Here is a 27,500-nt window from a genome sequence, read left to right as displayed (position 1 = left end):
TAAAAACATTATTGCACAACCCAATAGATGCCAAGGAAAATAGATATGGATGGGGATGTGTGACAACACTATGGGTCATTAAAGACGGGAAAGCCTTGTCTAAGCCTCGCGCTCCGCGCCTAGTTGAGTCCTTGGAAAAGGCTCTTTACTCACATTCTCTCACCGTACTCAGGTGTAAAATGAGTACCTGGCCGTTAACAGCGTTGTCTTAGTCCGAAAAATTGTAATATCGCCTAACAGGCGGCGGCATGTCCCGTCCTAATGTTAAATGTTGCTGTTGACCAGGGACCCTTTGTAAAACGCTTTGAGCACATTTAGTGTATATTGCGCTATATAAAGCTCAATTTTTAAATGTTTTATTTTCTAAGGTAAGGCCTGACAGACACACACACACACACACACACACACACACACACACATATATATATATATATATATATATATATAACGAGAGAGAGAGAGAGAGAGAGAGAGAGAGAGAGAGAGAGAGAGAGAGAGAGAGAGAGAGAGTACAAGTCATCTGTAAGGCACACATGCACTTAAAATATCTAACGCTGACTATAACCAAGTACTCATTTGCACCACATTATATAAACATATCTACTCATTGATACCAATATTAACATTTACAGATTTTTTTTAATGCTAAAAGAAAAGTACGTTTTCTTACACTTTGTCATTTTTCACAATGTCCAGATAGTCCTCAGAGCGAGCATAATATAAATCTTTACTTAAAGCACCCCAGAAATTGGACCATAACTTTCCATTACGTTTCATCATTGGTGCAAGGATGGTTCTGGAGAATCACATTAACAAAAACAAATTTATATAAATGCATCTTCATTCATATAAAGCATCAAAATATTGATTCTACAAATTTATACATTGTTTATTTTAAAGAGTTAAAGAGGTTCTTTTTAATTTTAGAACTTAAGAAATTCATTGGCTCATCTTTTTTTTTTTGAGATTGTCAAAAGCTGACAGAGATCCAGATCTTTGTTTTTCTTACAAACGTTCATGAATAAGTTAGACAGTAGTATGACTAGTTAAAATCTACTTCTGAGAGCAATACATCCACGTGAAAGTTCAAGATCACTCAATAAGTCCCATTCTAGTGTTCATAAGGATAAATTAAAATATTCACAAAACACAAATTGAAAGCTAAAAGTTACATACAAACAGAACAATTCATTATTTAAAAATCACTTCAGAGATAATGAGACATCCCTCCCTCCCCCGCCCCCCCCCCTCCCCCTCTTTCATGGCAAAGACAACAGTATTATTCCAGGACAAGGACAGAAAATAATGTAAAAAAAGCTATGAATTAAGAGGACAAAAGACACAGCAAGAGTTGAGCCTCAGAAAGTTACTGGATAATCCAAACAAAGAAAAGAAGAAAAAAAAAACAATTCAAGAACCTTTTTGAAAGCGACTAGATACATTTATTATCTGTTATCATGAAAAATTAATTTGTAGCATCCAATTCAAAAATGTTTATTTTGGATTTAAAAGATAATTTAAAAATCATATATATATATATATATATATATATATATATATATATATATATATATATATATATATATATATAATTTTTGGACACTGTCATTGACATTTCAATTTGAAATAGGTATACGTCTCATGATTTACAATTCTGTAAGATTTCAGTTGTTTTCTAAATTCGAGTACCTTGATTTGACGTTGCTTGATGACCATCTTTAAGCACCTACAAATCTTACTCGAGGCTAAGTAAAAATAAGACTAAACTACACACATTTACTGACCTGTTTTGCTGGATGAGATCGACTAGGAGACTTGCCTTGGTTATTTGGACAAAGGAGTTAATCTCAAAATAATACTGACACTCTTTGCTGACACATTCATCACTTGAAAACAAAGAAAATTAAAACAAAATTTGGCATTAAAAAACTTAGATTAGGCTAAAGAAGAGGGAGAAAGAAAAAGAGAAGGTGAAAGCAAGAGAGAGAGAGAGAGAGAGAGAGAGAGAGAGAGAAGAAATCATAATAATTAGTTACATTTATACTTCAAATTTATATTTTAATTAATTATTATTATTATTATTATTATTATTATTATTATTATTATTATTATTATTATTATTATTATTATTATTATTATTATTATTATTATTATTATTATTATTATTATTATTATTATTATTATTATTATTATTATTATTATTATTATTATTATTATTATTATTATCATTATTATTATTATAAAAAGAAAGGCTTACAGAGCCCAATTGCGACCCACAATACTGGATACATCTTCAGATGGACTGATATGTTGTACGCTTTTGTAAGCACCTTCAGTGGCATCGAGGAAGACTTCTACATCTTTTTCATGTGCTGTTATCTGACAGAAATAATCATTGTTATTCGTCAGAAATTGTCAAACCAGAAACACAGATAATGCTATTAGCTATGACCTACCACGCACACACACACACACACACACACACACACACACACCATACATATATATATATATATATATATATATATATATATATATATATATATATATATATATATCCTTTCTTTAAAAAATATAGCATTGTCGAGAACATTGTGCTTATTTGAGTCAATAAAAAAATTGACACGGCGCACAACTCTACTGAAAGATTTGAAAATTAGAAATGTATTTTTTACAGATAGATAAACAGACAACTTGATTTCCTTTTATAATTTAAAGTCAGTTTGAAAGTTCGTTGAGTCAAACAGATATCATAAAATATGTACCAACGACGACACTTGACTCCCAAAATCAACTAATTTTGACACTGTAAAAAGATGTCAATTTGCGTCATCTATTTATGACATCAAGTATTATTATTACTTCCGTTGTGTTGTTGATTTAGCGGTGAACAGTGTTGTTACGTATAATTGCGTGTATGTTTGTGTGTGCGTGCGTGTGTGTGTGTGTGTTTGTGTGTGTGTGTGTGTGTTGTGTTTGGCGTATAGATAGTATGCAGATGACGTCACTCAGGCCTTTGTTATTGTTTTTGCCATCCGCGTTTGTGAGTTGTTCTCACTAATCTGTATTAACCAGACTATAAAAGTTCATGGTTACACAGAGTTTGTGTGTTGGTCCGTTATACTTCCGGATGGCAATGTTGTGAACTCCTTGGCCAACCGCATTCTATCTATACATGTGTGTGGGGGTGTTGGCATTTTTCAGCAAATCGTGGCGTTCATAGTGATATTATTCACTTGATCACATGAAGGTATTTCAGTCGCCATTTTGATTCTTTTTTTTTTTACTTTTTGGGTTAGCTCGAGATCGGAGGATATTTCTTTTTCTATTAAGGTTTGTCATAAGTCTTAGTAAAGGTTCTTGGATGTTTGTTTTTTCCATAAGTTAAGTAAAGGGGAGACATTCCGAAAGCTCCTACATCCCCAGTATTCTTTAAATTTGTATTTTCACCGATATTTTGTCAGGCATTTATTTATTCAATTTGTCATTATATAGAAGTATTTTAAAAACTCTAGAACAAACCTTGATAGATTTGTGAAAGTTTAAAATTTCCTAATTTGACCATTGTTTGGATTTTCGGCCGCCATTTTGATTTGTTAAATATTGAAAGGTAGTGCAAAGCAGTACGAGAGTTGTTTTTTTTCTATTAGGGTTAGATCGAGAGGTTAGTCATAAGTCTTATTAAAGGTGCTAAGGTGTTTGTTTTTCCATAAGTTAAGTAAAGGGGAGACATTCCGAAAGCTCCTACATCCCCGGTATTCTTTAAATTTGTATTTTCACCTTTGAACTTTTGTCAGGCGTTTATTTATTCAATTTGTCATGATTTTTTCTATTAGGATTAGCTCGAGATCAGATGATTTTTTTTCCTATTAGGGTTAGTCATGTCTTATTAAAGTGCTAGGGTGTTTGTTTTTCCTATTAGGGTTAATTAAAGGTACTAGGTTAATTTTTTCTTGGGGTTAGTTGAGGGAATATATTATTAAATATATTATTGGGCCACACAGAAAAATCAACCGAAGATATACCAAATTACACAGACAACGTTGTTTACCAATCTGCCCTCATTAAATGATGGTGAGTACAGTATCGAATGAAAATAGTTCTTTCCCCGCGAAATTGCGGGCTTTTTACTAGTATATATATATATATATATAATATATATATATATATATATATATATATATATATATATATAATATATTTATATATAATATATGTGTGTGTGTATATATAATATATGTATATATATATATATAAATATATATATATATATATATATATATATAAATGTATGTGTGTGTGTGTGTGTATGTTTGTGTGTGCGCGCGCGCGTGTGGGTTGTGTCCGTATGGGAAGTGATGTACTCGTCGATTTGCTTGTGCGCGGGTGGGTGTATGTCGCTATGTGCATATGTTAGTGAATTGTGAGTAACTTTTTGCGATTTTGTGCAAGGAACTTTATATTATTATTATTATTATTATTATTATTATTATTATTATTATTATTATTATTATTATTATTATTATTATTATTAATATTATTATTATTATTATTATTATTATTATTATTATTATTATTATTATTATTATTATTATTATTATTATTATTATTATTATTAGGGAACTGATTTCTCCTCCTGTCCGTCAATCATTTCCCTCCCCCTCATCCCTTTTGAAAAAAACATAACCGCAACAACAACAATAATAATAATAAAAATGAGCAACAACAAAACAAAAAAAGACAAACAAAAAAAAAAAAAAAAACAACAAAAACAAACAAACAAAAACAAAACAGGACCCAATGTCTCATAACTTGTATGCTGAAACAGTTAATCACTAACATTCCCTATAGGTCTCATGCAAATATTGAAAAAGAAATTAACAAACTTAGAAATCTTGACGATAGATAGCAAAGAATTACAACCATAATAAATTGCGAGCACATCTTTCTAAATAAAACACCAAGACTTTCAATGCATGTGAATTAATAAAAGTTCACAATTAGTCTAGCTAGAACAGTGCATTAATTATAATGAATAGATCAAGTATGTTGAACACAAATGAGTTCACATAATGTATTTAATGTCTTTAATGTGAGTTCACTTACAGAGTTAACGATGTAAATATCAATTTTCCCTTTAGGATAATCAAGATAAGCAACTCTCTCGAAAAACTCTTTGATGAATGGTGTGTTTACTTCAACAAACATAGCGATCAAAACTGTTGGGTAGTGCTCTCCCTAAAATAAAAATACAGCAGAGAAATATGTTATTTAATTTTGCATTCCAACAGAAAACAAAGATGCTCCTTTATTACTCTTAAAGGTGGAAGGGAGCTTGCTGAAATCCTCCTGTCAAGTTGTTTCTTGTATAAATAACAATCTCATTAGATTAAAGTCTAATCTTGTGAGCATTAAACATAATCAAGCTCTTATGAAATTATTCATACTTCAACAAACGAACAGAGTTTTACATAAAAATTCAATATTATAAAACATCAAAATAAATGAACATAATTATAAATATTTAAAGCACGCATACTAATATGAATTGCTCATTTTATCTTTTAAGTTTCAGTGAATATTTCCAAGCATTATAACGTGAAACTGTATCAATTTTATACTGACATAACTCTTGTCCTGTATCCGATTCAACATACCTTTAAACTGTATCAATTTTATAGTGACAAATCTCTTGTCTTATATCCGATTCAACATACCTTTAAACTGTATCAATTTTATACTGACATATCTCTTGTTTTGTGTTCCATTCAACATACCTCTACCTTTGAGAGATCAATCAAATCTTCATCACAAGACTGACAGCCATTTGAGATGGTCCAACCATCTGCCAGATAATTGGCTTGTCGGTAAAATTCAGGCTAGAGAGGAAAAAAATAATTGGTTCCATAACTGTTGTTACTTTATCTTGTAAACAAAAGTGTCATTGTCTTGCATAATTGTATTGATGATAGTCAACAACCTGCAAGAGGTCATCATTTAGGAATGCATATTCTGTTTGATTGTCTTTATTTGAAATTCAGTTGCTTATTTCAGAGGTCAGGACTTTATAACCTGTCTTGTAACAGCTCATTTTGAGTAATCGCTTGCTACACCCATATAAAAGTATTCTTATAACTTAAAACATTCCTCTTTGTCTAATAATCCACCCCCCTCCCCCAGATGCATTACAAAGCAGCATATCACTAATATGTGTTGTACTTGGGATGATGCAAATCACAATTTTGATTCATATCAAGGATCTCAATGTTCCCAATAAAGTGATATTTCTTACCAGTATATTTAACAAACATATAAATATAGACAGCTTCATACTGTTGCCCACTCGGACGGAATGTCTAGCATATGATGTCATCGCATGGATGCCATTCATTTTTGTATTTTGCCTCTGATTCCAGTATGTTATGCAAGAAAAAAATGATACTTCCAAGAGGAAGATATGTCATAAATGCACTTTTCTATCTATATCATGATAGGCTCTCAATCAGTCAGGGAGGAATAGTGTCTCTGGCTCTCTCTCTGTGCGTGTGTGTGTGTGTGTTGGGGGGGGGGGGGGTTGGGGAGAGTGACGGAACTCCAACCAACTTGTCCCCTGACCCAGGATTAAAATTGAAAAGGAAAACTCAAAAATTAAAAACAAAATCATATTGACCATTACGCAGTTGGATGTCTCTGAGAAATCTTATTCGGTTATATAAGGGCAAAACTTTACTTTTAACTACTTGCCACTTAAATGTTTCTACATCAACCCCTTCCCTCCCTTGTCTGTCGTCACTCTTAATAACCCACTGTGACTGATAACTCGATAATGTTGTCACTTGTGAGGCAGATCATAAGGCGATGACCATAAGATGTGAACCACCATAATGAGCTGCAAATGACTAAAATCCCAGAATTTTGATCATTTTGATGTAAAATGTCCATTTCTATTATCTGGTTCACTCTGAGATAAGAGAATATTGAGGTCGGTGGTCACAAATAAACAACCATAGCACATTGCCGATTCTATCAATCAGAAACTTAAAATGACTTGAATAATTAACTTAACTTTCTAAATAACTAATTAGCATATCATGATGCAGTCTGAATTCCTTGTTGGTAAAATCTACTATAACAAAATTAAAATTGCTAATCTGTCTTTACTTTATTTTATTCAGCACTGGGAATAATGATGAATGATGAATAATGAAACACAAGACTTAATTAGATAAATTCGGCTACAAATGAAATGTGATTCAGATAACAATGGAGACACAATATACTATTCACAACAGCACATCTAGTGAAACATTTATCCAAATACTGATAGGATGAAAAGGTGAAAAGAGAATCACACACACATAAACACACATAAACAATAAACACACACACATTCACACACACACACACACACACATATAATATATAGATATGTAATTAATATTATGCCCTTCCACCAAGACATCATAAGATATTGTCTACTAGGCAATTCCATGAAGGAACATAGTTAATCCATCAAACAAGATGTCTGATGTCAACAGGAATCCCCCATGTTGTCCAAGTGAGCAAATTGGGGGTTAATAATCTTGCTCAAGGAAAAAAACGAAAGTGGCTGAAGCGGGGCTCGAAGCCGGGACCTCCCGGGTCACATTGCAATGCCTTAACTAATCGGCCATTTCGCTCCCCCCCCCCCCATACACACACACACACACATACACACACATACACACACAAATAAATTAAGAGTTCAATTGCCTGTCAGTTTCACTTAGGCGGATACCTTTATCGGTCCATTGCCGTGGATTACAATAGGACTCGTTCCAGTTTTCAAATTGTACAGGTAACTTGTGGTTCCTTGATATTTAAGATTTACTTCATCTGTTTCAAAGTAGATATTGATAAATATATTTTTAAAGCAGATTATTTTAACATGAGGCACACATTACGACTGAATGCCTCATATCTGTAAATATTTCTACACTGAGTTAGTTGTTAAATTTACATGAGCTTGAGCTTTTATATAGCGCAATATCCAGTAAACGTGCTCTAAGCGGTTTACAAGGATTCCCTGACCAACAACAACACGTGACACCAAGAACGAGACACGACGCCTATTAGGGGATATTACATTTTTTCGGACAGAGACAACGCTGTTAACGGCCAGGTACTCATTTTACACCTGAGTACGGTGAGAGAAGGTGAGTAAAGTGCCTTTTCCAAGGACTCAACTATGCGCCGAGCGAGGCTCGAACCCAGGACCTTCCGGTCCGAAAGCGAGTGTCATACCACTAGACCACATAGCCGCACGTACATGCTCTTCACATAACTTGTAAAGAACAAAATATGCAAAGAACCAAACACCTGTTATGTTCTGAATAGTCTGTAATTTGACTCTGCTGACAATCCATTAAACGGAGCATTGCTTCATTATAATCCTCCTGTGATACATGTAAGGACATTGGCATTTTCTTTATCCATGTCAAATTGATCTCTGAATTTAAAAAAAATGCTCTACACGTGACAATGAGCAGGTTAAAGACCTGAACAAGTCGTGTGCTTGAAAGGTGCCAGACAAAGCAATAAAGAAAAATAGAAGAAAAAAAATCAGTCGATCTCGACTGGGGATCGAACCTCAGACCTTCTGATTACCGGTGAGGTTCGATCCCCAGTCGAGATCGACTGATTTTTTTGGATGTTTTTTACCTTCTATTTTTCTTTATTGCTTTGTCTGGCACCTTTCATGCTCACTTGTTCAGATCTTTATCTTATACTGATACTGGTGCCTGCTCCTTAATTATTTTAATGAGCAGGTTTCCGGCCTACGTTTGTCTGATCTTCCATAGATTCATTATGCAATAGAGACTGAAAATGTTGCTGCTCGAAGCTCGAAGAAAAAATTAATAACAATGTGAAATTGAATGTAAGCTTCAATTTAATTACAAAAACAGATAGAATGGACGTTTCGGGTTTCCCCTTTATCAACAAACAGGATGAATGAAACACTACAGATGAATGAGATGATGTGGTAGTGGCGTTATTAAAATGAATAAACAAAATATTGATGGCTGTTTGTTGATAAAGGAGAAACCCGAAACGTCCATTCTATCTGTTTTTGTAATTAAATTGAAGCTTACATTGAATTTCATATTGTTATTTATTGCAATAGAGACTGAAAATTAATTCAACATAGAGTCTCCCTTTTTATCGAAAAGGGCTACAAATTTGTCCTGATTATCTCTGAGTTTAATTGATTATATTTCTCTCGTGTTTCAACCTAAGTTGCACACTTTTTAGTTGAACTGTTTGGTTCCATTTTCTTTAGCTCTTGTTTCACTGCTTTAATTTGGGATAAGACATAACACAGGCATTTAAAATATGATAACTCACCAATTTGATGGTTGAGATTTTGAAATATCTCACATCGAGTGTCCAGTTTAATGTTCCACTTATTCTGTATAGGATGAGATTTGAAAGATAAAATAGATTTCTTAACCCTCTCCTTATCAACCACAACATTCGTTACGATGCAACCGACATAATATCTTATTCTAATTTCTTTTGCACATCACAAATATAAATAATTGTGTGTTGTTACAGCTATGAAAACCTGTCGTTGTGTTGTCGAACTCAGTTTACTAAACACTATTATGTACAGAATGTACTTGTTGCTTTTCTGTTTGAATAAGAATTATCTATTTTTGTGTGGGGTGGGTAAAGTTTTGGAGAAAATTCTGAAAATGAGTGGTAAGGAGAGAGTTAAAAATAAGGAAAATTAATTCAGTAGTATTTATTGAACCAAAACAGATAAAAATGATAAACAGAGTCATCATTCTCAAAATGGAATTTGATGTAAAATAAGTCATAAGTTACTACTTACCCAAAAGTGAGAGGGTATGAGATCTCTCTTCATATACCTTTTATTTTTGATTCTGGAACTTAGCAACGAGACACACCAAAATTTGCTATTCCCTTCATTTATTTTTGTGATTTTAATCTATTTAGAGCCTATTAAAATGGAAAACATTTTGCTCATAATAATATTTTATTGTTGTAAATTAAACCGTTATTATTAGTTTGTGATGAAATATTTTAATCCGACACTTTCACTTTGTAAAAAACCCTATATTTCTCACCCTTAAACTGCTGTCTAGAAAAATACGAGTGTAGTAGAGCTGATCAGTTTCAGAGTCATCAATTTGTCCGTAGTTGACAATGTCATAAATTTCTTTAGCGTAGCCAATGAATCCTGGATTAATAATCATAGAGCACAAAAAGGAGAAATTGAATGACATATAAAAATAATCTTTCATTATTTGAAACTCATTTACAATTCTCAAAATGATACATTATCTTTAATTCCCTTTATTAATCTCTATTTGAGTGATTTCAAAAATGAAAAGCTGATGTCAAAGTTTTTGCATTCAGAATACACACCGTCTTTTCACATGACACTCAATCTTTTTTAAGTTCCTTAAAATACAGCATTAATCTTTTTAGTAATAAAATCGTTTAATGCGCTGATAGAAAACCTACCATCTTAAGTGCCTCAGGAGACATCAAATCTGGTAGTCTTAAATACATATTCCTGAATGAAATATAAAGGCAAATAAACAAGATTTACCTCCGGAGTTCAAAAATCTCTTTTCGTTCTCTTTGACTTCTGGGTATTTATCCTGAATGAATAAAAATCGAAAATGATTACGACATTCATCAAACTAATCTTGTTCACACGTCTTTAAGGACACTTCAAATCATAGATCGATAATATATCTCTATAAATGCTAAAGACATGGAGGAGAAATCTACAAAATTGTTTTGTAACTCGATCTTTCAAACAAGAAAATGATTTAACGAATATGCCAGTTGTTGATAAATAGATAAAGTATTTTGAATTATCCAAGTATTACTTCATTATCACGAACAATGACTCAAACACAAAAATAAAAATGAAACAGAATTGGAAAAGGTATGGAGAGGGAGAATGAACGGTGGAGAGAGTTTGAAACATCTTGTGATTGACATTGTGGAGGAAAAAAATTCATTCTCAATACTCATAATATCATAACATTTAGATAAAACAATATTATTATTATCATTATTATCATTATATTATTATTATTATTATTATTATTATTATTATTATTATTATTATTATTAATATTATTATATTAATAATAATAATAATAAAAATAATAATAATAATATAATAATAATACAATAATAATAATAATAATAATGATAATAATAATAATAATGATAATAATATATATAGTATAGATTAAAGTATAGTAGTAGTAGTAGTAGTAGTAGTAGTAGTAGTAGTAGTAGTATAATAATATATAATAATAATAATAATATTAGTAATAATAATAATATAATAATAATAATAATAAAAATATAATAATAATAATAAATAATAATAATAATAATAATAATAATAATAATAATAATAATAATAATAATAATAATAATAATAATAATAATAATAATTTGTTAATCGTAGCCTATCCCTCTATTATCTACAGGTCCTGAGTGAATAACAAATACTAGAGCATTTATATGGCGCAGTATTCACTTACTGTGCTCAAAGCGCTTTTAAGCCAATAGCAGCATTTAAGAGTTAGGCGATCATATTGCATTTTCGTACAGAAACAACGCTGTTAAAGGACAGGGATTAATTTTACACCTGTTCAAGATGAAAGAATATGAGTAAAGAACCTTTTCAAAGGTCTCAACTATGCGTCACTGAGAGCGGGACTCGAACCCTGGACCTTCTGGCCCTAAGGCGTATCATACCATTAGACCACATAGCCGCATAATATTGCCAAGCATATGTGTGATGACCAGACAAAATGTGCCACATGGTGAAAAAATTGGAATCCTTGAAGTTAGTAAAGATGTACACAACAACCCTGTAATTCAAAATATCAAAATATCTTAATAAGGGACAAAGTTTTAAAAAATAAATTGAAATTGAGCTTTTATATAGCGCAATATCCACTAAATGTGCTCAAAGGGGTCCCTGGCCAACAGCTTCACGTAACATGTAGAACGAGACATGACGCCTGTCAGGCTATATTACAATTTTTTTCCGGACAGAGACAGTATTGTTAACAGCCAGGTACTCATTTTATACCTCAGTACGGTGAGAAAATGTGAGTAAAGAGCCTTTACCAAGGACTCAACTATGCGCCGAGCAAGGCTCGAACTCAGAATCTTCCGATCCGAAAGCGAGTGTTATACCACTAGATCACATAGCCGCAGGTTACATGCATTTCAGTATACCAAATCTTACATGTTTTATTTTGACTATTTTTCTTATTTTCTTCATATCTCTAAAACAGACAGAGCGTGTCCTAAAAACCGAGTGACTGAAATACCAATTAGGCTCTGAGTTATCATTACCATTTATGTCAATGACATTATTTAAGGAGACATAATTACATTGATAAGATACGAGTCTATAGTCATACGTTCACCTGTTGAATTAACATAATATTTACCCTCAGGCATTTCTAATAGGTGTAACAGTGATGGTTAATAAGATAGGTTAGGTAAGATGGTAGTAGGGCAGTAGGTTTTCTCCAATTAAATTTATCTACATTGACATATTGGCAAGAAGAAAATGCACCTTCGATAAAATAGAGATATTTTATTACGCATGTAATGACTATTGTAATTAGGATAATATTTCGGATTCCTTACTTTTGTTAAACCAGTTAACTATCGTACTCTGGAAAAACATGCATTGAAAAATTTGGCCAGAAAACTCATTATTCAAATATCGATCATTCAAATGTCCCTCATTTTGGCAAAAACTCTCAAAGCTGGGACTTTGAGAAGTCCAAGGTTTGATAGTTTTGCCAAGATGAGGGTCATCTAAATATAGTGATATTTGAAGCACGATTTTTTTGGTCAAATGTTTTAATACGGGGTTTTCCTGAGATTGCGATAGTTACCGGGTTATTGTTTGATGTATTGTTATAAACTCGATAATGAGACACTTTATTTGTTTCCCGAAACAAATACTCAAATGGTGAAATTTGAATTCAATAACTTAAAATCTTTTTGCATATGTTTTTAAATCTTAATATCACACCACTGCATTCTTATGGCGAAAGGTCTTGTTTTCAATCGTACACGATTACGTTTAAAGAAATATTGAAATTTTCAAGTCATAGTTACTGAGTCTTTGATATGCACCAGAGATCAGATTTCAACCTTGCGGTCCATATGAAAATAGTTTTTCCTAAATGACACGGATTCTACCAAGTCATGACCCAAATTCATTGAGCATACCATCAATAACAATCACAGAGACAATGGATGGGAAAATGTTTCAGGAGAGATTAAGAGAAGAGAAGAGAAGAAAGTATTCAAACTAGCCATTTACCTGTTTATTCTATATTTTAAAAACTTATGTAATGTCCTTCAAGATGGTGCATGCTGAACCACGAGGGAAATTGCTTCAAAATTTTCATAGTCATTTTTAGATAGGCTACTATATTTGTTCGCTTAAAAAAAACTAAACTGAAAAATATTACCATTAACACCGAAATACGATGCAAATTTTAAAGACAACATAACTAGACATCTAGTTATTTTAAAAAATAGTAAACTTGTAGTACCCTCAACGTTGCATCAGGCCAAATTGTTAATTCAGCACCAAACACAACTCTTGCATTAAACTTTTGGAACTTCTCTATAAGTACATCACGTCCGCTGGTCAACACCACATCATAACTGTTCAAGAAAAATAAAAGGTGCATTTCCTGTAAAAGTTCTTAAATTTAGCAAAATTCAGAATTGGAATTTTATATTATTGGCTTATAATTTCTTAAAATAGATATATTGAATTGTACGAAAATTTTATAAATTCCTTGAAAAGCGATGGTCTTCTAATTTTTAAACATGGCCACGAAAATGGGTGTTGTGTCAATTTTTTAACTATTCAATTTGTACCCCAAAAAATAACTTAAATCTAAAAGTGATCTATTAATGATTTTATTGTTTTTATTTTTATCTGAAGAAGGGTTTTGAGCCCGAAAGTTCCATGTTTGGTATTTTGTTCGTTTTTGAAGCTATCATATTCATTTTTGTTCATTACTTTTTATAGTCCAAAGCTTCAAGCAGCTTAGTATCACTTTGACTATTGTCCAGCAATAACACATAAATAGTGAACAAAAGTGTGATGTCAAAAAACTGGTTCCAATTTTAAAGGAAGTGTAAAACCATTTTCCGGAGGACTGGATACATACCTTGTGAAATTAATCTTCTGCTTTCAGCGTGATGGTGTGTTATTTTCTAGTCTAAATATATATTGGTCGTCAAGAAATATATTCATACTCGCTCTTTTACATCCCGTAATCCTAATAATCTTCTATACAAACTGTTGCTCATATAGTTATGCCACTTTATGATTTAAATTGTAACGTATTCATTTTTAGTCCTCCCAAGGGCTGATTACGAAAGGCTTTTGGAACCGGAAAAGTAGGTATGATGTCACGACCTTTTAGCCCTATTACAAATTTACGAATGATCCATGAATGACCTACCTATCCGTAAACATTATGAGTAGATTATCCATGTTCTTAAATTTTTTGAGTCCTTGTTTTAAAAGATTAACTTTATAACCTCCTCCTATTGAGTCCTTTGTGCCACCTCTCCATTCTTCACCCTTTCCAAGTACCTGAAAAGTAAAAATTCAAAAATTTAAACAAAGTATTTATACCAATGGGTATTCATTTTGATACCACTAACTCTTGAAAAAATTGTCACTCCTTCGCTGGTGGTAAAATACACACCTAGTGGAAGGGAACATAGTCACGCCTCTCGGACGCCTTATGGGGCGTGGTTATCTATGCGTCTATTGTTCTCGTCCTCTAGACGTATCACTGATAATAAATTTGTTCTGAATATTTTCCCCATATGTGAATCCTAGTGGTCTTTTGAATAGATATTGGATATGAAGTAGCGAGATAGAAAAAGGCATTTTAATGAGGGAAGAAATACTACATTGTGTGCTGGTCAATTCAAAATTGGTGCGCTTAACATTTATAAGATTGATAGAAAAGATTATTTTTTAAATGCTCGGTTAATTAATTTCTCCCAGGTTAAAATTAATTTCAAGTTCAATGTTTAAAAAAATAAACTTAAGAATTTTAAAATCCTCGAAACATGTCTTGAACAAAAATGAATATAAAAGCTTCAAGAAAGAAAACAATACCAAACACGGAATGTTTCGGGTTCAAAACCATTCTTCGGCAAACAACTAAAATATTAATAATAAAAAGATTAATACAATAATTAAAATTCAGACAGAGCCAGAATTTTGATTGATGCATAAATGGTTTAATTGTTTTATTATTAATGAAGAAGGGTTTTGAGCCTGAAACGTTCCGTGTTTGGTATCTTGTTTTTGTTTTTTTTTTAATGAAGCTTTTGTATTAATTTTTGTTCATTACTTTTTACAGTCCACAGCTTCTAGCAGCTTGCTATCACTTTGACGTGGGAAAACATATTATGTCAATTTGAAAAATTGAGCGGCAATGTGGTCTAGTGGTATGACACTCGTTTTCGGATCGAAAGGTCCTGGGTTCGAGCCTCGCTTGCCGCATAGTTGACTCTTTGGAGAAGGCTCTTTACTTACATTCTCTCACCGTACTCATGTGTAACAGCGTTGCCTCTGTCCGAAAAAAAATGTATTATCGCCTAACAAGCGTCATGTCCCGTCCTACATGTAAACCGTTGCTGTTGGCTGTTGGGACCCTTTGTAAAGCGCTTTGAGCATGTTCAGTGGATACTACGCTATATAAAAGCTTACATTTCAAAAATAAAATTCTAAAAGTGACTTACCTGAATATTGTATCCGTATTTCTTTATTGATCGTAAAAACAATCTGAAACCATCCGTCTCTTCTGTGGCAACAGTAACCACAAGCAAGTCAAGATCTCCTTCATCTGGAAGTAAGGACATCTTCAGGATTTACTCTCATGAAAAATTAAAATGTATCTATAGACAGAATGAAGTAAACGTCAATCGTCGGGTATTTGTTATTGTTTTTTTTCCATCCGTGTTTATAAGTAATTCTCACTAAACTGTATTAACCAGACTATAAACGTTTAAGGTTGCACAAAGTTTTGTGTGTTGGTCCGGTATAATTCCGGATGGCAATGTTGTGAGTTTCTAAGCCAAGCGCATACTATCTTTTGATAGAACGAAGATGACGTCACTCTGGTCTTTGTTATTGTTTTTGGTCATCCGCATTTATGAGTTCATGATTACACATAGTTTTGTGTTGGTCCGTTATACTTCCGGATGGCAATGTTGTGATAGATAGATAGAATGAAGTTGACGGACTCAGGTATTTGTTATTGTTTGTTTTTTTTGCCATCCGCGTTTATGAATAATTCTCACTAAACTGTATTAACCAGACTATAAACGTTTAAGGTTACACATAGTATCTATAGATAGTATGCGCTTGGCTAAAAAGCTCACAGCATTGCCATAACTGACCAACACATAAAACTATGTGTAACCATGAACTTTTATAGTCAGGATAATACAGTTAAGTAAACGGGGATGCCTAAAAACATAACAAATGACCCGAGTGACGTCAACTTCATTCTATCTATAACAGCATGGATTTTAGATTTAGTGTTGGGGTATCTGCTTTGCATCTTTTTAAAAGCATTTTAAAAGTTTTACACACAAAAAAGTCTTTTCCCAAATAGAAGGAACGACATTGGCGTCACTCTGCTCTTTGTAATTGTTTAAACTAGCCATTTTTATGATTAGTTCTCACGAATATATCAATTAGACTATAAATGTTCAAGGTTACACATAGATTTGTTTGTTGTTTCTTTATATACGGCTGGTGGATGTTTTGTGACTATTTTAGCTAAAAGCACAGCATAAATAGTGATTGACTGAGATTGAATACAGAGTTTTACAGACAATTTAAATCTCTTTCATTTTCATGAGATAAGATATGATATAGGTTAACACAAGAATTTCGAGATCCAGTACTGAACTGAGGGAAAATATTGAAATTCGGATAGTCTACATATGTGCGGCTATTTGGTCTAGTGGTACGACACTCGTTTTCGGATCGGAAGGTCATGGGTTCCAGACTCGCTCGGCGCATAGTTGAGTCCTTGGAGAAGGCTCTTTACTCACATTCTCTCCCTACATGTTAAATGGTGCTGTTGGCCAGGGGCCCCTTGTAAAGCGCTTTGTGCACGTTCAGTGGACATTGCGCTTTATAAAAGCTCAATTTTTATTATTTTTATTTTTTACATAGTTTAAACCAGACCTGCCTACTTGAAGATTTAAAAATTCGTAATTTTTAGAAGATAAAAAGTGTAATCGCAATAGTTGATTTAAAAAATCAACAATTTATCCTCACAAAGATTGAAAAAAATCCTTAAAATTATTTGGTCTAGCATCAACTTTCATTTTCAATAAGTTTTAACGACTTTGAGATGCTCATGAACTTCTGAAATCCGAGCCAAAATGTCGTAATTCTACAAATTTTTCACAATAGTTGGCAGGTCAGGTTAAATACCTATTGGAACTTTTAAATGGAAGAGTAGTATTCTATAGATAGAATGAAGATGACGTCACCCAAGCCTTTGTTATTGTATTTTGCCATCCGCGTTTGTGAGTGATTCTCACTAAACTGTATTAACCAGACTATAAAAGTTCATGGTTAAACATAGTTTTGGGTGTTGGTCCGTTATACTTCCGGATGGCAATGTTATGAGCTTCTTAGTCAAGCGCATACTATCTATACACAAGTACAAGGAATAGTTTTACTTTCACAATGCAAAACGACATCAACTACTCTCCTGTATCAAACAGACGCCCCCCCCCCCCCTTTATCATTTTTTTTCAGAATTTTCACGCACTTACCCCCAATGTTTATTCGCACCCCTCCCCCCCCCCCGCCCCCATCTTCTATTAAATTTAAGCTCACAAAATGTGCTAGTGAAAAAAGATACTCTCTGTGCTTTCTCTGCTATTTATTTTACGAGCAGTATAATATTTGATTGAAAGAAAACCATTTTATACGTCACTCTTGTCTCTCCTAAATTAGAAAGTGCCCAAAATGCTCACCCCAATTCCATTACTATGTAATGGTCAAATCAAGGACTTCCCCTTCTTTGGTCAAATTACACATTTTCCCCTCTATTCCAACCCCTCGCCCCCCCCCCCCCCTAGTCTTTCTATTGAAGTTTGACCAAAGTGCACCCTCCCCCCTCTATTACACCCACCTCCTTCTATTAATACCCTAGAGTTAGAGGTTGAGTTTATGTTACAATGAATGACATAATCAGTCGGATGGTGAAAAGGTTTGAAATGAGTATTGCCAAGTTTAGCTAGAAGGTCAATTATGTGAAATGAATTCTTGTCATAAATGATTAGATTACTCCTTTTTGGACATCTTTGGGAAATATCAAAGTTTAATTTCACTTCTAAATATTTTTTTACAGCCGGTCAAGTTGAAAAAGTATGAAATTTGACAAAAGTTCCTTGATACCTTTCCCGTACATCTGAAGATAACTTCATGAAAAATCACCCAATTTACTTGAAATAAAGATTAAAATACTCTGGGGATTAGAATGCTTTCAAAAAATGAAGGGAAAAAAAATGTAAATCCGAAATATTCACCTTCCGACTGATTCTGTCGTGCACTGACACATTTTAGCATTTTATAAGTAGGCAATATAATACAATTTAACTTGTCATTCTTTTAGCTTATTGTCTTGGGGTTTTGAAAGCTGAGTTGGTAGGGCATTTGCTTCTTTAGCAAGCAAAGGGACCAAAATCATTCGTTAGTGCCGTCAAGACTGTTTACGACTCCCTTGTCCTCATAGCAGTAATTGGGTAACCAGGCCTGTGCGATCAGGCAGAAAGTACTTTACATATTGTGTTCTATCAAAAGGGTTATAAGCAATTGCTATTTTTCATTAAACCTTATAAAAACCAGGAGAAAAACTCCAGGACAATGAACATTATGGCTCTAATGGACGGCTTGTTTCGTTTTTAAGTCCACAACAAGTAAATAACGTTTAACATGATGCATCTTCATTTCGTGCCAGCGACTGTAAATTGATATAGATTCTGTCAATCATATCACAGATTGCGTGAGCAAAGGGGGCGGGGCAATGATTATAATTTTTCAAGTGCACTTTGTCTTGAAAAAACTGGTAAAGGATAGCTTATCTAGTAAAAGATCGCTGTGTCCTGATCCACGAAAAGGCTCATAATCTGTTATCAAGTGGGTTGGAAATCTTTCAAGACCAATCTTTCATTCAAACTGATTGCTTCTGACAAACAAAATATGTATTAAACTTATGTGCAACACATCCAATTGATGCTATGCGTTTAATTAAAATACTCATAACATCCACCAGCCAGATATAGCGTGCCATGGCCCAAACACAGAAAACTATGTGTAAACTTTAAACGTTTATAGATAGTTCAAAGATGACGTCACTCAGGTCTTTGTTATTGTTTTTTGCCATCCGCGTTTATGAGTAATGCTCACTGAACGGTATCAACTTGGCTATAAACGTTCATGGATACACACAGTTTTGTGTGTTGGTCCGTTACACTTCCGGATGACAATGTTATGAGCTTCTTTGCCAAGCGCATACTATCTATAGATAGAATGCGCTTGGCCAAGGAGATCACAACATTGTCATCCGGAAGTATAACGGACCAACACAAAAACTCTGTGGAACCATGAACTTTTATAGTCTGGTTAATACAGTTTAGTGAGAACAACTCACAAACGCGGATGGCAAAAACAATAACAAAGGCCTGAGTGACGTCATCTGCATACTATCTATAGTCTGATTGATTGAATTTAGTGAGAACTACTCAGGGCTGTCTAAAACAATAACAAAGAACTCAGTGACATCAATTTCGTTTTATCTATTGACATCCCAAACACATCAACATCATATTATTAACTAACCTCCTCAAAATGGTATTATGTAGGGGTCAACCAGAATCTAAATAGTAATTTTGAGGTTAAAACGACAAGAAATGCGAGGATTTAGGTTCTGTATCCATAACCAGTTAACTGCCGTACTCGTAGAAAAACAACAATAACTCGTATTTAAAAATGTGGCCATAAAACTTGTCCTTCAAAGATAAATCGATATAAATTACCCTCATCTTGGCAAAAAAAAACCCTCTCCAATCTGGGACTAAGGAAGACCTCGCAAGGTCGCAGGTTTGAAAGTTTTTGCCAAGAGACGGGATGTTTAAATCAATCGCTATTTGAAGGACGAGTTTCTGGCCAAATTTTTAAACACGTGTTTTTCCCCGAGTCCGGCAGTTAAGAAACTATATGTAGATAGAATGACGTTGACGTCACTCGGGTCTTTGTTATTGTTTTTTGTTAATGAATAATTCTCACTAAACTGTATTAACCAGACTATAAGCGTTCAAGGTTACACATAGTTCTGTGCGTTGGTCCGTTATACGTCCGATGGCAATGTTTAGAGCTTCTTAGTCAAGCGCATACTATCTATAGTAGACCACAGAAAATTGACTTGAATTTCATATTTGTGATAGCTCAGTTGGTAGAGTACTCATTTCACATGCACAGGGACCTAGATTTTTTTCTGATATCCCCGTCTACTTAGCAGTGATCGGGTAGCTAGGCGGTTATATATGGCCGACAGTACTTTTCGATAGACTAGTGTCCTATCAAAAGGGTAACAAGCAATTGCTACTGTCCATTTTACGCTATATAAGCCGTGATAAACTCCGGCTCCATCCGCCTAATGGATCTGAAGGGCAAAAGAACCCTTCACCCCAAGTAATGTTGTTTTGAGGTGTTGGGCCACATATCAAAGGCTCCATTTATTTTCATCAATGATACAAAAGCTTAGATAGTTGATTTACAAATATTAAATTTAGGACCTCTTGCAGCCACCTTTCAGACATTGACTATTCTACAAAAGAAATGAATACCAGTAGATGGTAAGTAAGCGACGGCGAGTAAAACAACAATTTAAAGATGACAATCTCATTTTCTTACCATGATTGGGTAATGAAAATGTTGCTGCTCGAAGCTCGTAGAAAAAAACAAAAACAATAGATATTGAATGGAAGCTTCAATTTAATAAAGAAAAACAGATAGATCTAATGTGTACGTTTTCGGGTTTCCCCTTTATCAACAAAATACGATGTGAGAATGTGAGAATATCTCTTTTTTCTTTTGTGTTTCATTCATCGTCTGTTGTTGATTTAGGGGAAACCCGCAACGTCCAAATTATCTGTTTTCATTTATTAAATCGAACCTTCCATTCAATTTCCTATTATTACTTACTATGCTTGGGAAAACTGAACTTATTTGTTCAATTTCTATTCATACTAAATGCATTAGAATTAAGGGTTATCTTAGAAAAGGTAGACCAATGGCATAATTAATGCATTCTGAACAAATCACAGTCTAATAACAAACTGATTGTATCACACTTTGACGTTCACGGTCCAAACAAAGGAACAAAAATGACCTGCTATGCTATGACTCGTACAAGGATAGAAACATCCTTCAAAGCCTGAACCGTGTGATGGAATAGTTATATATGGTGTAAAGTGCATTATTCCAAGACATAAATCAAATGCTATGTTAAGACTTCTTGCAATTTCCGACACCTCTGAATAGTATTTGACTTTGATAGTTCAAAAGTTCAAAATGTTTATTTTAGGCAACAGTCGTGAAGTCACTTCCCTCTTAATGACACCCTTTATGAAATACTTCTTCGACATGCATAAAAGTGCATCCAGAGGAGAAAAAACATTATAAATCTGATCATGTTTTGACTTTTATACATTCTGATCACATGACACGTGAAAAAGTTCTAGCCAGCATGAAGAATATAAAGTACCGATTGTCTTTGTTTAGAACCAAGTTGCTCCTTGCTGGGCGGACGTGACATCAGACCATTGAATCTTATTACTAATACGATATCAGAGCCGAAAAAAAAAAGAAAAAAAAAGTAAAAAAGGATACACCACATCACAGCCTTTTTTTTTTGACACACGCCCATGGCCGACTAGAGTACTTTAAAGGGGTCATGCACATGTCACATTCCGAAAGAATAATATCTCAGTAATAAACAAGATTGATGTCGTGAATCTGGAATTTAGTAATGTATTTATGTCTTTATTGATTTTAGTTGTTTTTGAAGAAGGGTTTTGAGCCCGAAACGTTCCGTGTTTGGTAATTTGTTCTTTTTTTTAAAAGCTGTTATATTCATTTTTGTTTATTACTGTTTACAGTCCATAACTTCTAGCACAGCTTAGTATCACTTAGAAAGACTATCTTCAAAGCTGACTTTATTTTTAACTCATTTGAGTCATAAGGCCAATGTAGCCATAATTGATCCCACCTTTCTACAGTGATGAATGGATGATGGAAAGTAAAAACAAGAAGCTTACCACGCTTGTCATTCACTATGACAAAGTACTTTCTGCCAGATCTAGCAAACCTAGCTAAATAATCACTACTGAATGGACAAAGAAGTCAGAAAAAAATCTCGACTGCTCACGAGACCGAAACTGGTTCCTCTGTTTTTAGAGGTAAGTGCTCTACCCTTGGTAATAGCGGAGGCAACGTTAGTTAATATTCTTGAATTGTTTTTCAAATTATCCATATCTTACGTTGTAATAGCTATTTAACGACTTTTTAAAATAACATACCATAACATGGCTAAGGGCTTAATTTAGGATTTTGTCCGTTTAATGCCTTTTATATGTAATATAAAAATTAAAAAAATTGAGCTTTTATATAGGGCAATATCCACTAAAAGTGCTCAAAGCGCCAACAGCAACACTTAACATTTAGGACGAGACATGACGCCTGTTAGGCGATATTACAATTTTTTCGTGCAGAGACATCGCTGTTAACGACCATGTACTCATTTACACCTGAGTACGATGAAAGAATGTGAGTAAAGAGGCTTTTCCAATGACTTAACTATGCGCAGAGCGATGCTCGAACCCAGGACATTCCGGTCATACCACTGGACCACATAGCCGCACAAAATACAAAATAATTTATCACGATTACCATCAATGAATCATTAAATCAATGAGAAAGCAAACATGGCTGATTATTATTTAAAATATTAGATCATACAACTCTGGTCTACCAACGTTTTAAAACTGTACAGAGAACATGTATTCCTTGTTTCGAATCTAATATTATTCTACAAATGGATCGTACGAAACATTAAACATTTTGTATAATATAAGTATTACATCTAGATAAGTAAAGTTTAAATTTATAATATCCTCTTGCAAACGCTACAGTAGAGAAAGTGATGAATTATTTATTATCAGCAAAGCGCTGTGAGCACGTTTAGTGGATATTGCGCTAAATAAAAGCTCAATTTAATTTCATTTAATTAATCCTGTGTATTAATCTACATCAACTTTGAATCAGGTCACCACGAATTCTATAATTTAGACTAGGAAGACCCAAAAGTTGTAATCTCTTTTCACACGAACAGTAATGCATTGACATAATCCTGGTATTTGTGATATCGGCAGGTCACAATGCACTGAAAATAAACAAATATCATCAAAACACTCAAATAACTATTTAATGGTGCTTTACTTTCGATTTTGAATCATTTAGCACACCAGAACCCACCTTGTTTTGAGTTAGAATCAGTGTCATTATCACTGTGCACACAAGACACAATAAACCATAGAGTGAATAGAATAACAATCTTCATGGTAAATCCTGGATCAACGTCTCTTTGAATTCCTTGATTTTATGAATACTTGAGGTCAGAATGACAATCTGAAATTAAAACGGAGGCAAAATTGGAATATTTAATTATTAAATCAGATGCGTATATCTTAGCAGAGTTTACAATGAAAAGAAAAAAGTAAAAATGATAGTATTAATACTAAAAAGAGAACATAAAACTATTATTATCTGATGAGGATATGACCAAATAAAGAAGTCATATAAAACAAATTATCGAATCATTGCAAATGAGCAAGATCTGTCTAAACCGTCGTGCATATATTTGCAGGTCTGATGGCCGAAGACAGTCATTATCTTGATTTAACATTGTTGTAATGAACAATATGTTGCGTTGGATTGAGAGTATTTCGATTAAAACAATGAGCCTATAACAATTTGGGCTATCAGACCTGCAAATAATTACACGTCGTACTTATCCGTACAAAAACAATATAAGATTAATAAGTGTGGTGATGAGGTAAGCTTTTTATGTGAAGCAAAATAAGAAGCAAAAAATTGATTTGATCAAATTCAATTGACAATTATCCATTATGATTCAGATTTATAACTTGAACACTATTTTCCGATTTTCCGATGTGTGGCCTCATTTTTATTTTGCATTTATATATCTTGATACGTTGTGGCAAGACATACTATTGTTTAGAAATAGAAACAGAGCTTTATCCTTGCTTAGATTACTTCAAAACCAGTGAGATGTGTTGTCGCAGATATAGTAATTCAGGAAATTCTATCGTTACCGCAACTTATCCCATCTAACGTTATAGCCATATAAACTATCTCCTGGTATACAAAATATTGCATTTACATTAAAGTTGAAGACTGCATAAAATCAGCCACGGTCAACAAGCTAATAAAAGCCCTTGGGCAGGAGGTCAGACAATCTATTTATATTGCGACACCATGAATAATGAATATCTTGAGTAGCTAGAGACGGTTTTGTGAATTTTTATATTATCATTCTGGATTAATATTATTTAGGTATATATAATGATTTTTAAATAATGATTATTAAATACCTTCTAGTGAGTAAGGGATGAAACAGAATATTTGCCATTGTGGTTACTTACTTGCAATATCATGCTATACACAATAATAATAATAATAATAATAATAATAATAATAATAATAATAATAATAATAATAATAATAATAATAATAATAATAATAATAATAATAGCAAATGCGTGGGATTCGTAATTGACAACTAACTCAGCAAATTGATTTTGAACTTAAAGATAATTTCACTTCATAAAAATATAAAAACAGTCTTCAATAATAACATTGATTGGGTATCGCAACTATGTTCAACTCTGTAATTTTGAAATGTTTAACAATGTAATAAAAGTCAACGCGTTCAAAGCATTATTGAACTATTACGTATTTACTAGGAAATAATAGGGTTTTCCAATGGTAGGGGTAGAATAATGTATATTGATTACATCTAGACGGTAGATGGTTTATTATTGATTGTTGATCGCGGCATAAACTGAACTCTAATATAGTCACGGATGTTCAAATGGACTGAGATCTGAATGTTGGTTTAAATGTTCATTTGGTTGAAAGCATCGAATTCAGAGTTCAATTTGTTGTAAATAAGCGCAATGTCGATGCTCAATAGTCAGTAGGGGGAATTAGGTCAAAAAAAAACCATTGAATTGCGCAAATTAGGGTTGAAAGCATGAAAATTGCATGTTGTAGAATATGAAAAATCCTGTAATTTATGCTATAGAACCACTCTGAGAGATCATTATTAGTTGAGATACAAGCTTTTTAAGATTGGAAAATTTTGAAATGGACGACAAAAAATTTCGTTCATTCCTATTGTGTCCTATTCAAACAAAGGCACCCAAGGTTGATTTACGTCATCCTTGGATTCCCATTGGTGACTATTTTTAGCGTCAAACCGGATGTTTTCCTTTCACTAAATTTTCGATTTACGGAACTATCCAAATTGTTTAATCGTTAATCTCATTCAATCTTGCTAGTTTTGAGGGATTTCTATCGTGCAAAATTCTATAATATTAGATTTTTGTTTATCTGATTTAGCAAGTATAATCAACTACACTAATAAAGACGGACAGACAAACAGACTCGCAGAATACAGCTCGATTAAATGTCGGCAACCGGTGTTGATACAGACAGTGCTCCTTTCCTCCTCCACCTAATTATTTTTTCTTTCCAAAAATCTGCAATAATCATTTTACGTGTTTTATAGACTATTTTGGTCAGACTTGATGGTAGTTGGGGATCAAGTTAGCTCAGTTGGTAGAGCAATCGATTCACAACAAAGGGACCGTGATCGATCCCGGGTGCAGTCGAATTTTTTTCTTTACCTCCCAGTCCACCCAGCAGTAATTCGGTAGCTGGGCATGTTATATCTGGCGGAAAGTACTTTGCGATAGACTAGCGTCCTATGAATAGGGTATCGAGCGATTGTTATTGTCCCTTTCACGCTATAGAAACCGCGATAAACTCTGGCTCGATGGACTGAATGGCTCTGAAGGACTACTACATTTTGACGACAGTATGGAGTCGGCATACTATAAAATTGTATAAGAACGCTATGAATATCGTCACCATCATCATCATCATCATCATCATCATCATCATCATCTTCATCATTATCATCATGATAATCATCAATCGTTACGCTGCAGTATTGTGTCAAGCTATTGACGTTACGTTTTTGACCACATGGTGACAATGGGAGCATGCTCTATCTGTACTGTTGTGTCCTTGTGTAAGGCCTGCTCGGTCAGGAATAATTGAGTGCTCGGCTAAAAGCACCCGCGACTGTTCTACCAAAATTTAATCTGTACTGATGGCTTGCTTTGTATGAAATAGGTCTTACTTGTCTTGCTGGTGTATGTGGCGTTTTAAAACTGTAGCATTAGTTGTATATTCCATATTATGAAATTCGCATAACTCATAATTGAATGTTGTTGGGTCTTTAAAAGCATGAAAGAAAGTAGAGTGAGTGTGTGTGTGTGTGTGTGTGTGTGTGTGTGAGAGAGAGAGAGAGGTGGAATATTATTTCATATGACTAAAAAGGGAATGTGTTTGCATGTTAGTATGTCAACTAGATAACGCCACGCTATCGTCTCATGCTTCAACCACCCAGGAATACACACGCTACAATTCCTACTACTTTGTTTTATGTTTTCAATGTTACTTTTGCTGACGAAGGGTTTTCCCCGAAACGTCCAGTGTCTGCACTGTTCCCACCCGAAGCCATTTGTTAGCTACTGTAAATGGTCAACAATATATTTAAATTATTGAACGCACATTGTATTCTCGTTGTTATTTTCCTTGGATAAATAATGCTATATAGGGAAAAATAAAAGATAAAAGTGCTAAAAACGCACTGTTATAATAAATTGCGAGAGTGGTTCTATAGCAGGTGTCATTTACATGGGCCTTAGCTACCCGTATGCCAATTTTTATGCTTTCAAAACCAATGTGCACGGTTTTAGCCCAATTTCTCCAAATACAATGAATATAAAGAAAAAATATGTATTTACGAAGTTATTTCCCTTGTTTAATATAGCTGTCTTCTTCTTCTTCTTCTTCTTCTTCTTCTTCTTCTTCTTCTTCTTCTTCTTCTTCTTCTTCTTCTTCTTCTTCTTCTTCAAGTCTGTGCCAGACATCGGTGATCATGGCCCGCCATACATCTTTCCATCAACATTGATAAGGTGAAAAT

General features: G+C 33.5%; 1 protein-coding gene across 1 annotated transcript in view; it reads right to left on the bottom strand.

The window, feature by feature from the left end:
* The window catches only part of LOC144970408 (procollagen-lysine,2-oxoglutarate 5-dioxygenase 1-like), a 37,496-nt gene extending 12,945 nt beyond the window's left edge, over nucleotides 1-24,551 (bottom strand). The window contains exons 1-14 of the mRNA XM_078910003.1: nucleotides 24,434-24,551; nucleotides 23,678-23,830; nucleotides 15,853-15,956; nucleotides 14,553-14,686; nucleotides 13,626-13,740; nucleotides 10,619-10,670; nucleotides 10,131-10,243; nucleotides 9,385-9,448; nucleotides 7,778-7,875; nucleotides 5,778-5,879; nucleotides 5,107-5,238; nucleotides 2,258-2,379; nucleotides 1,785-1,886; nucleotides 671-796 (exon numbers count right to left, since the gene is read on the bottom strand). Of these exons, the coding sequence (XP_078766129.1) occupies nucleotides 671-796; nucleotides 1,785-1,886; nucleotides 2,258-2,379; nucleotides 5,107-5,238; nucleotides 5,778-5,879; nucleotides 7,778-7,875; nucleotides 9,385-9,448; nucleotides 10,131-10,243; nucleotides 10,619-10,670; nucleotides 13,626-13,740; nucleotides 14,553-14,686; nucleotides 15,853-15,956; nucleotides 23,678-23,762 (1,349 nt within the window). The 5' untranslated portion in view covers nucleotides 23,763-23,830; nucleotides 24,434-24,551. The remainder of the gene's footprint in view (nucleotides 1-670; nucleotides 797-1,784; nucleotides 1,887-2,257; nucleotides 2,380-5,106; nucleotides 5,239-5,777; nucleotides 5,880-7,777; nucleotides 7,876-9,384; nucleotides 9,449-10,130; nucleotides 10,244-10,618; nucleotides 10,671-13,625; nucleotides 13,741-14,552; nucleotides 14,687-15,852; nucleotides 15,957-23,677; nucleotides 23,831-24,433) is intronic.
* Nucleotides 24,552-27,500: the final 2,949 nt, after the last annotated feature.

This window comes from Berghia stephanieae, chromosome 4 (assembly GCF_034508935.2).
Source record: "Berghia stephanieae isolate SIO BIC M18660-M18661 chromosome 4, UCSD_Bste_1.3, whole genome shotgun sequence".
Classification (NCBI taxonomy): Eukaryota; Metazoa; Mollusca; class Gastropoda; order Nudibranchia; family Aeolidiidae; genus Berghia; species Berghia stephanieae.
The sequence above is the reverse complement of the archived record's forward strand: the minus strand, read 5'-3'. Positions and strand labels throughout refer to the sequence as shown.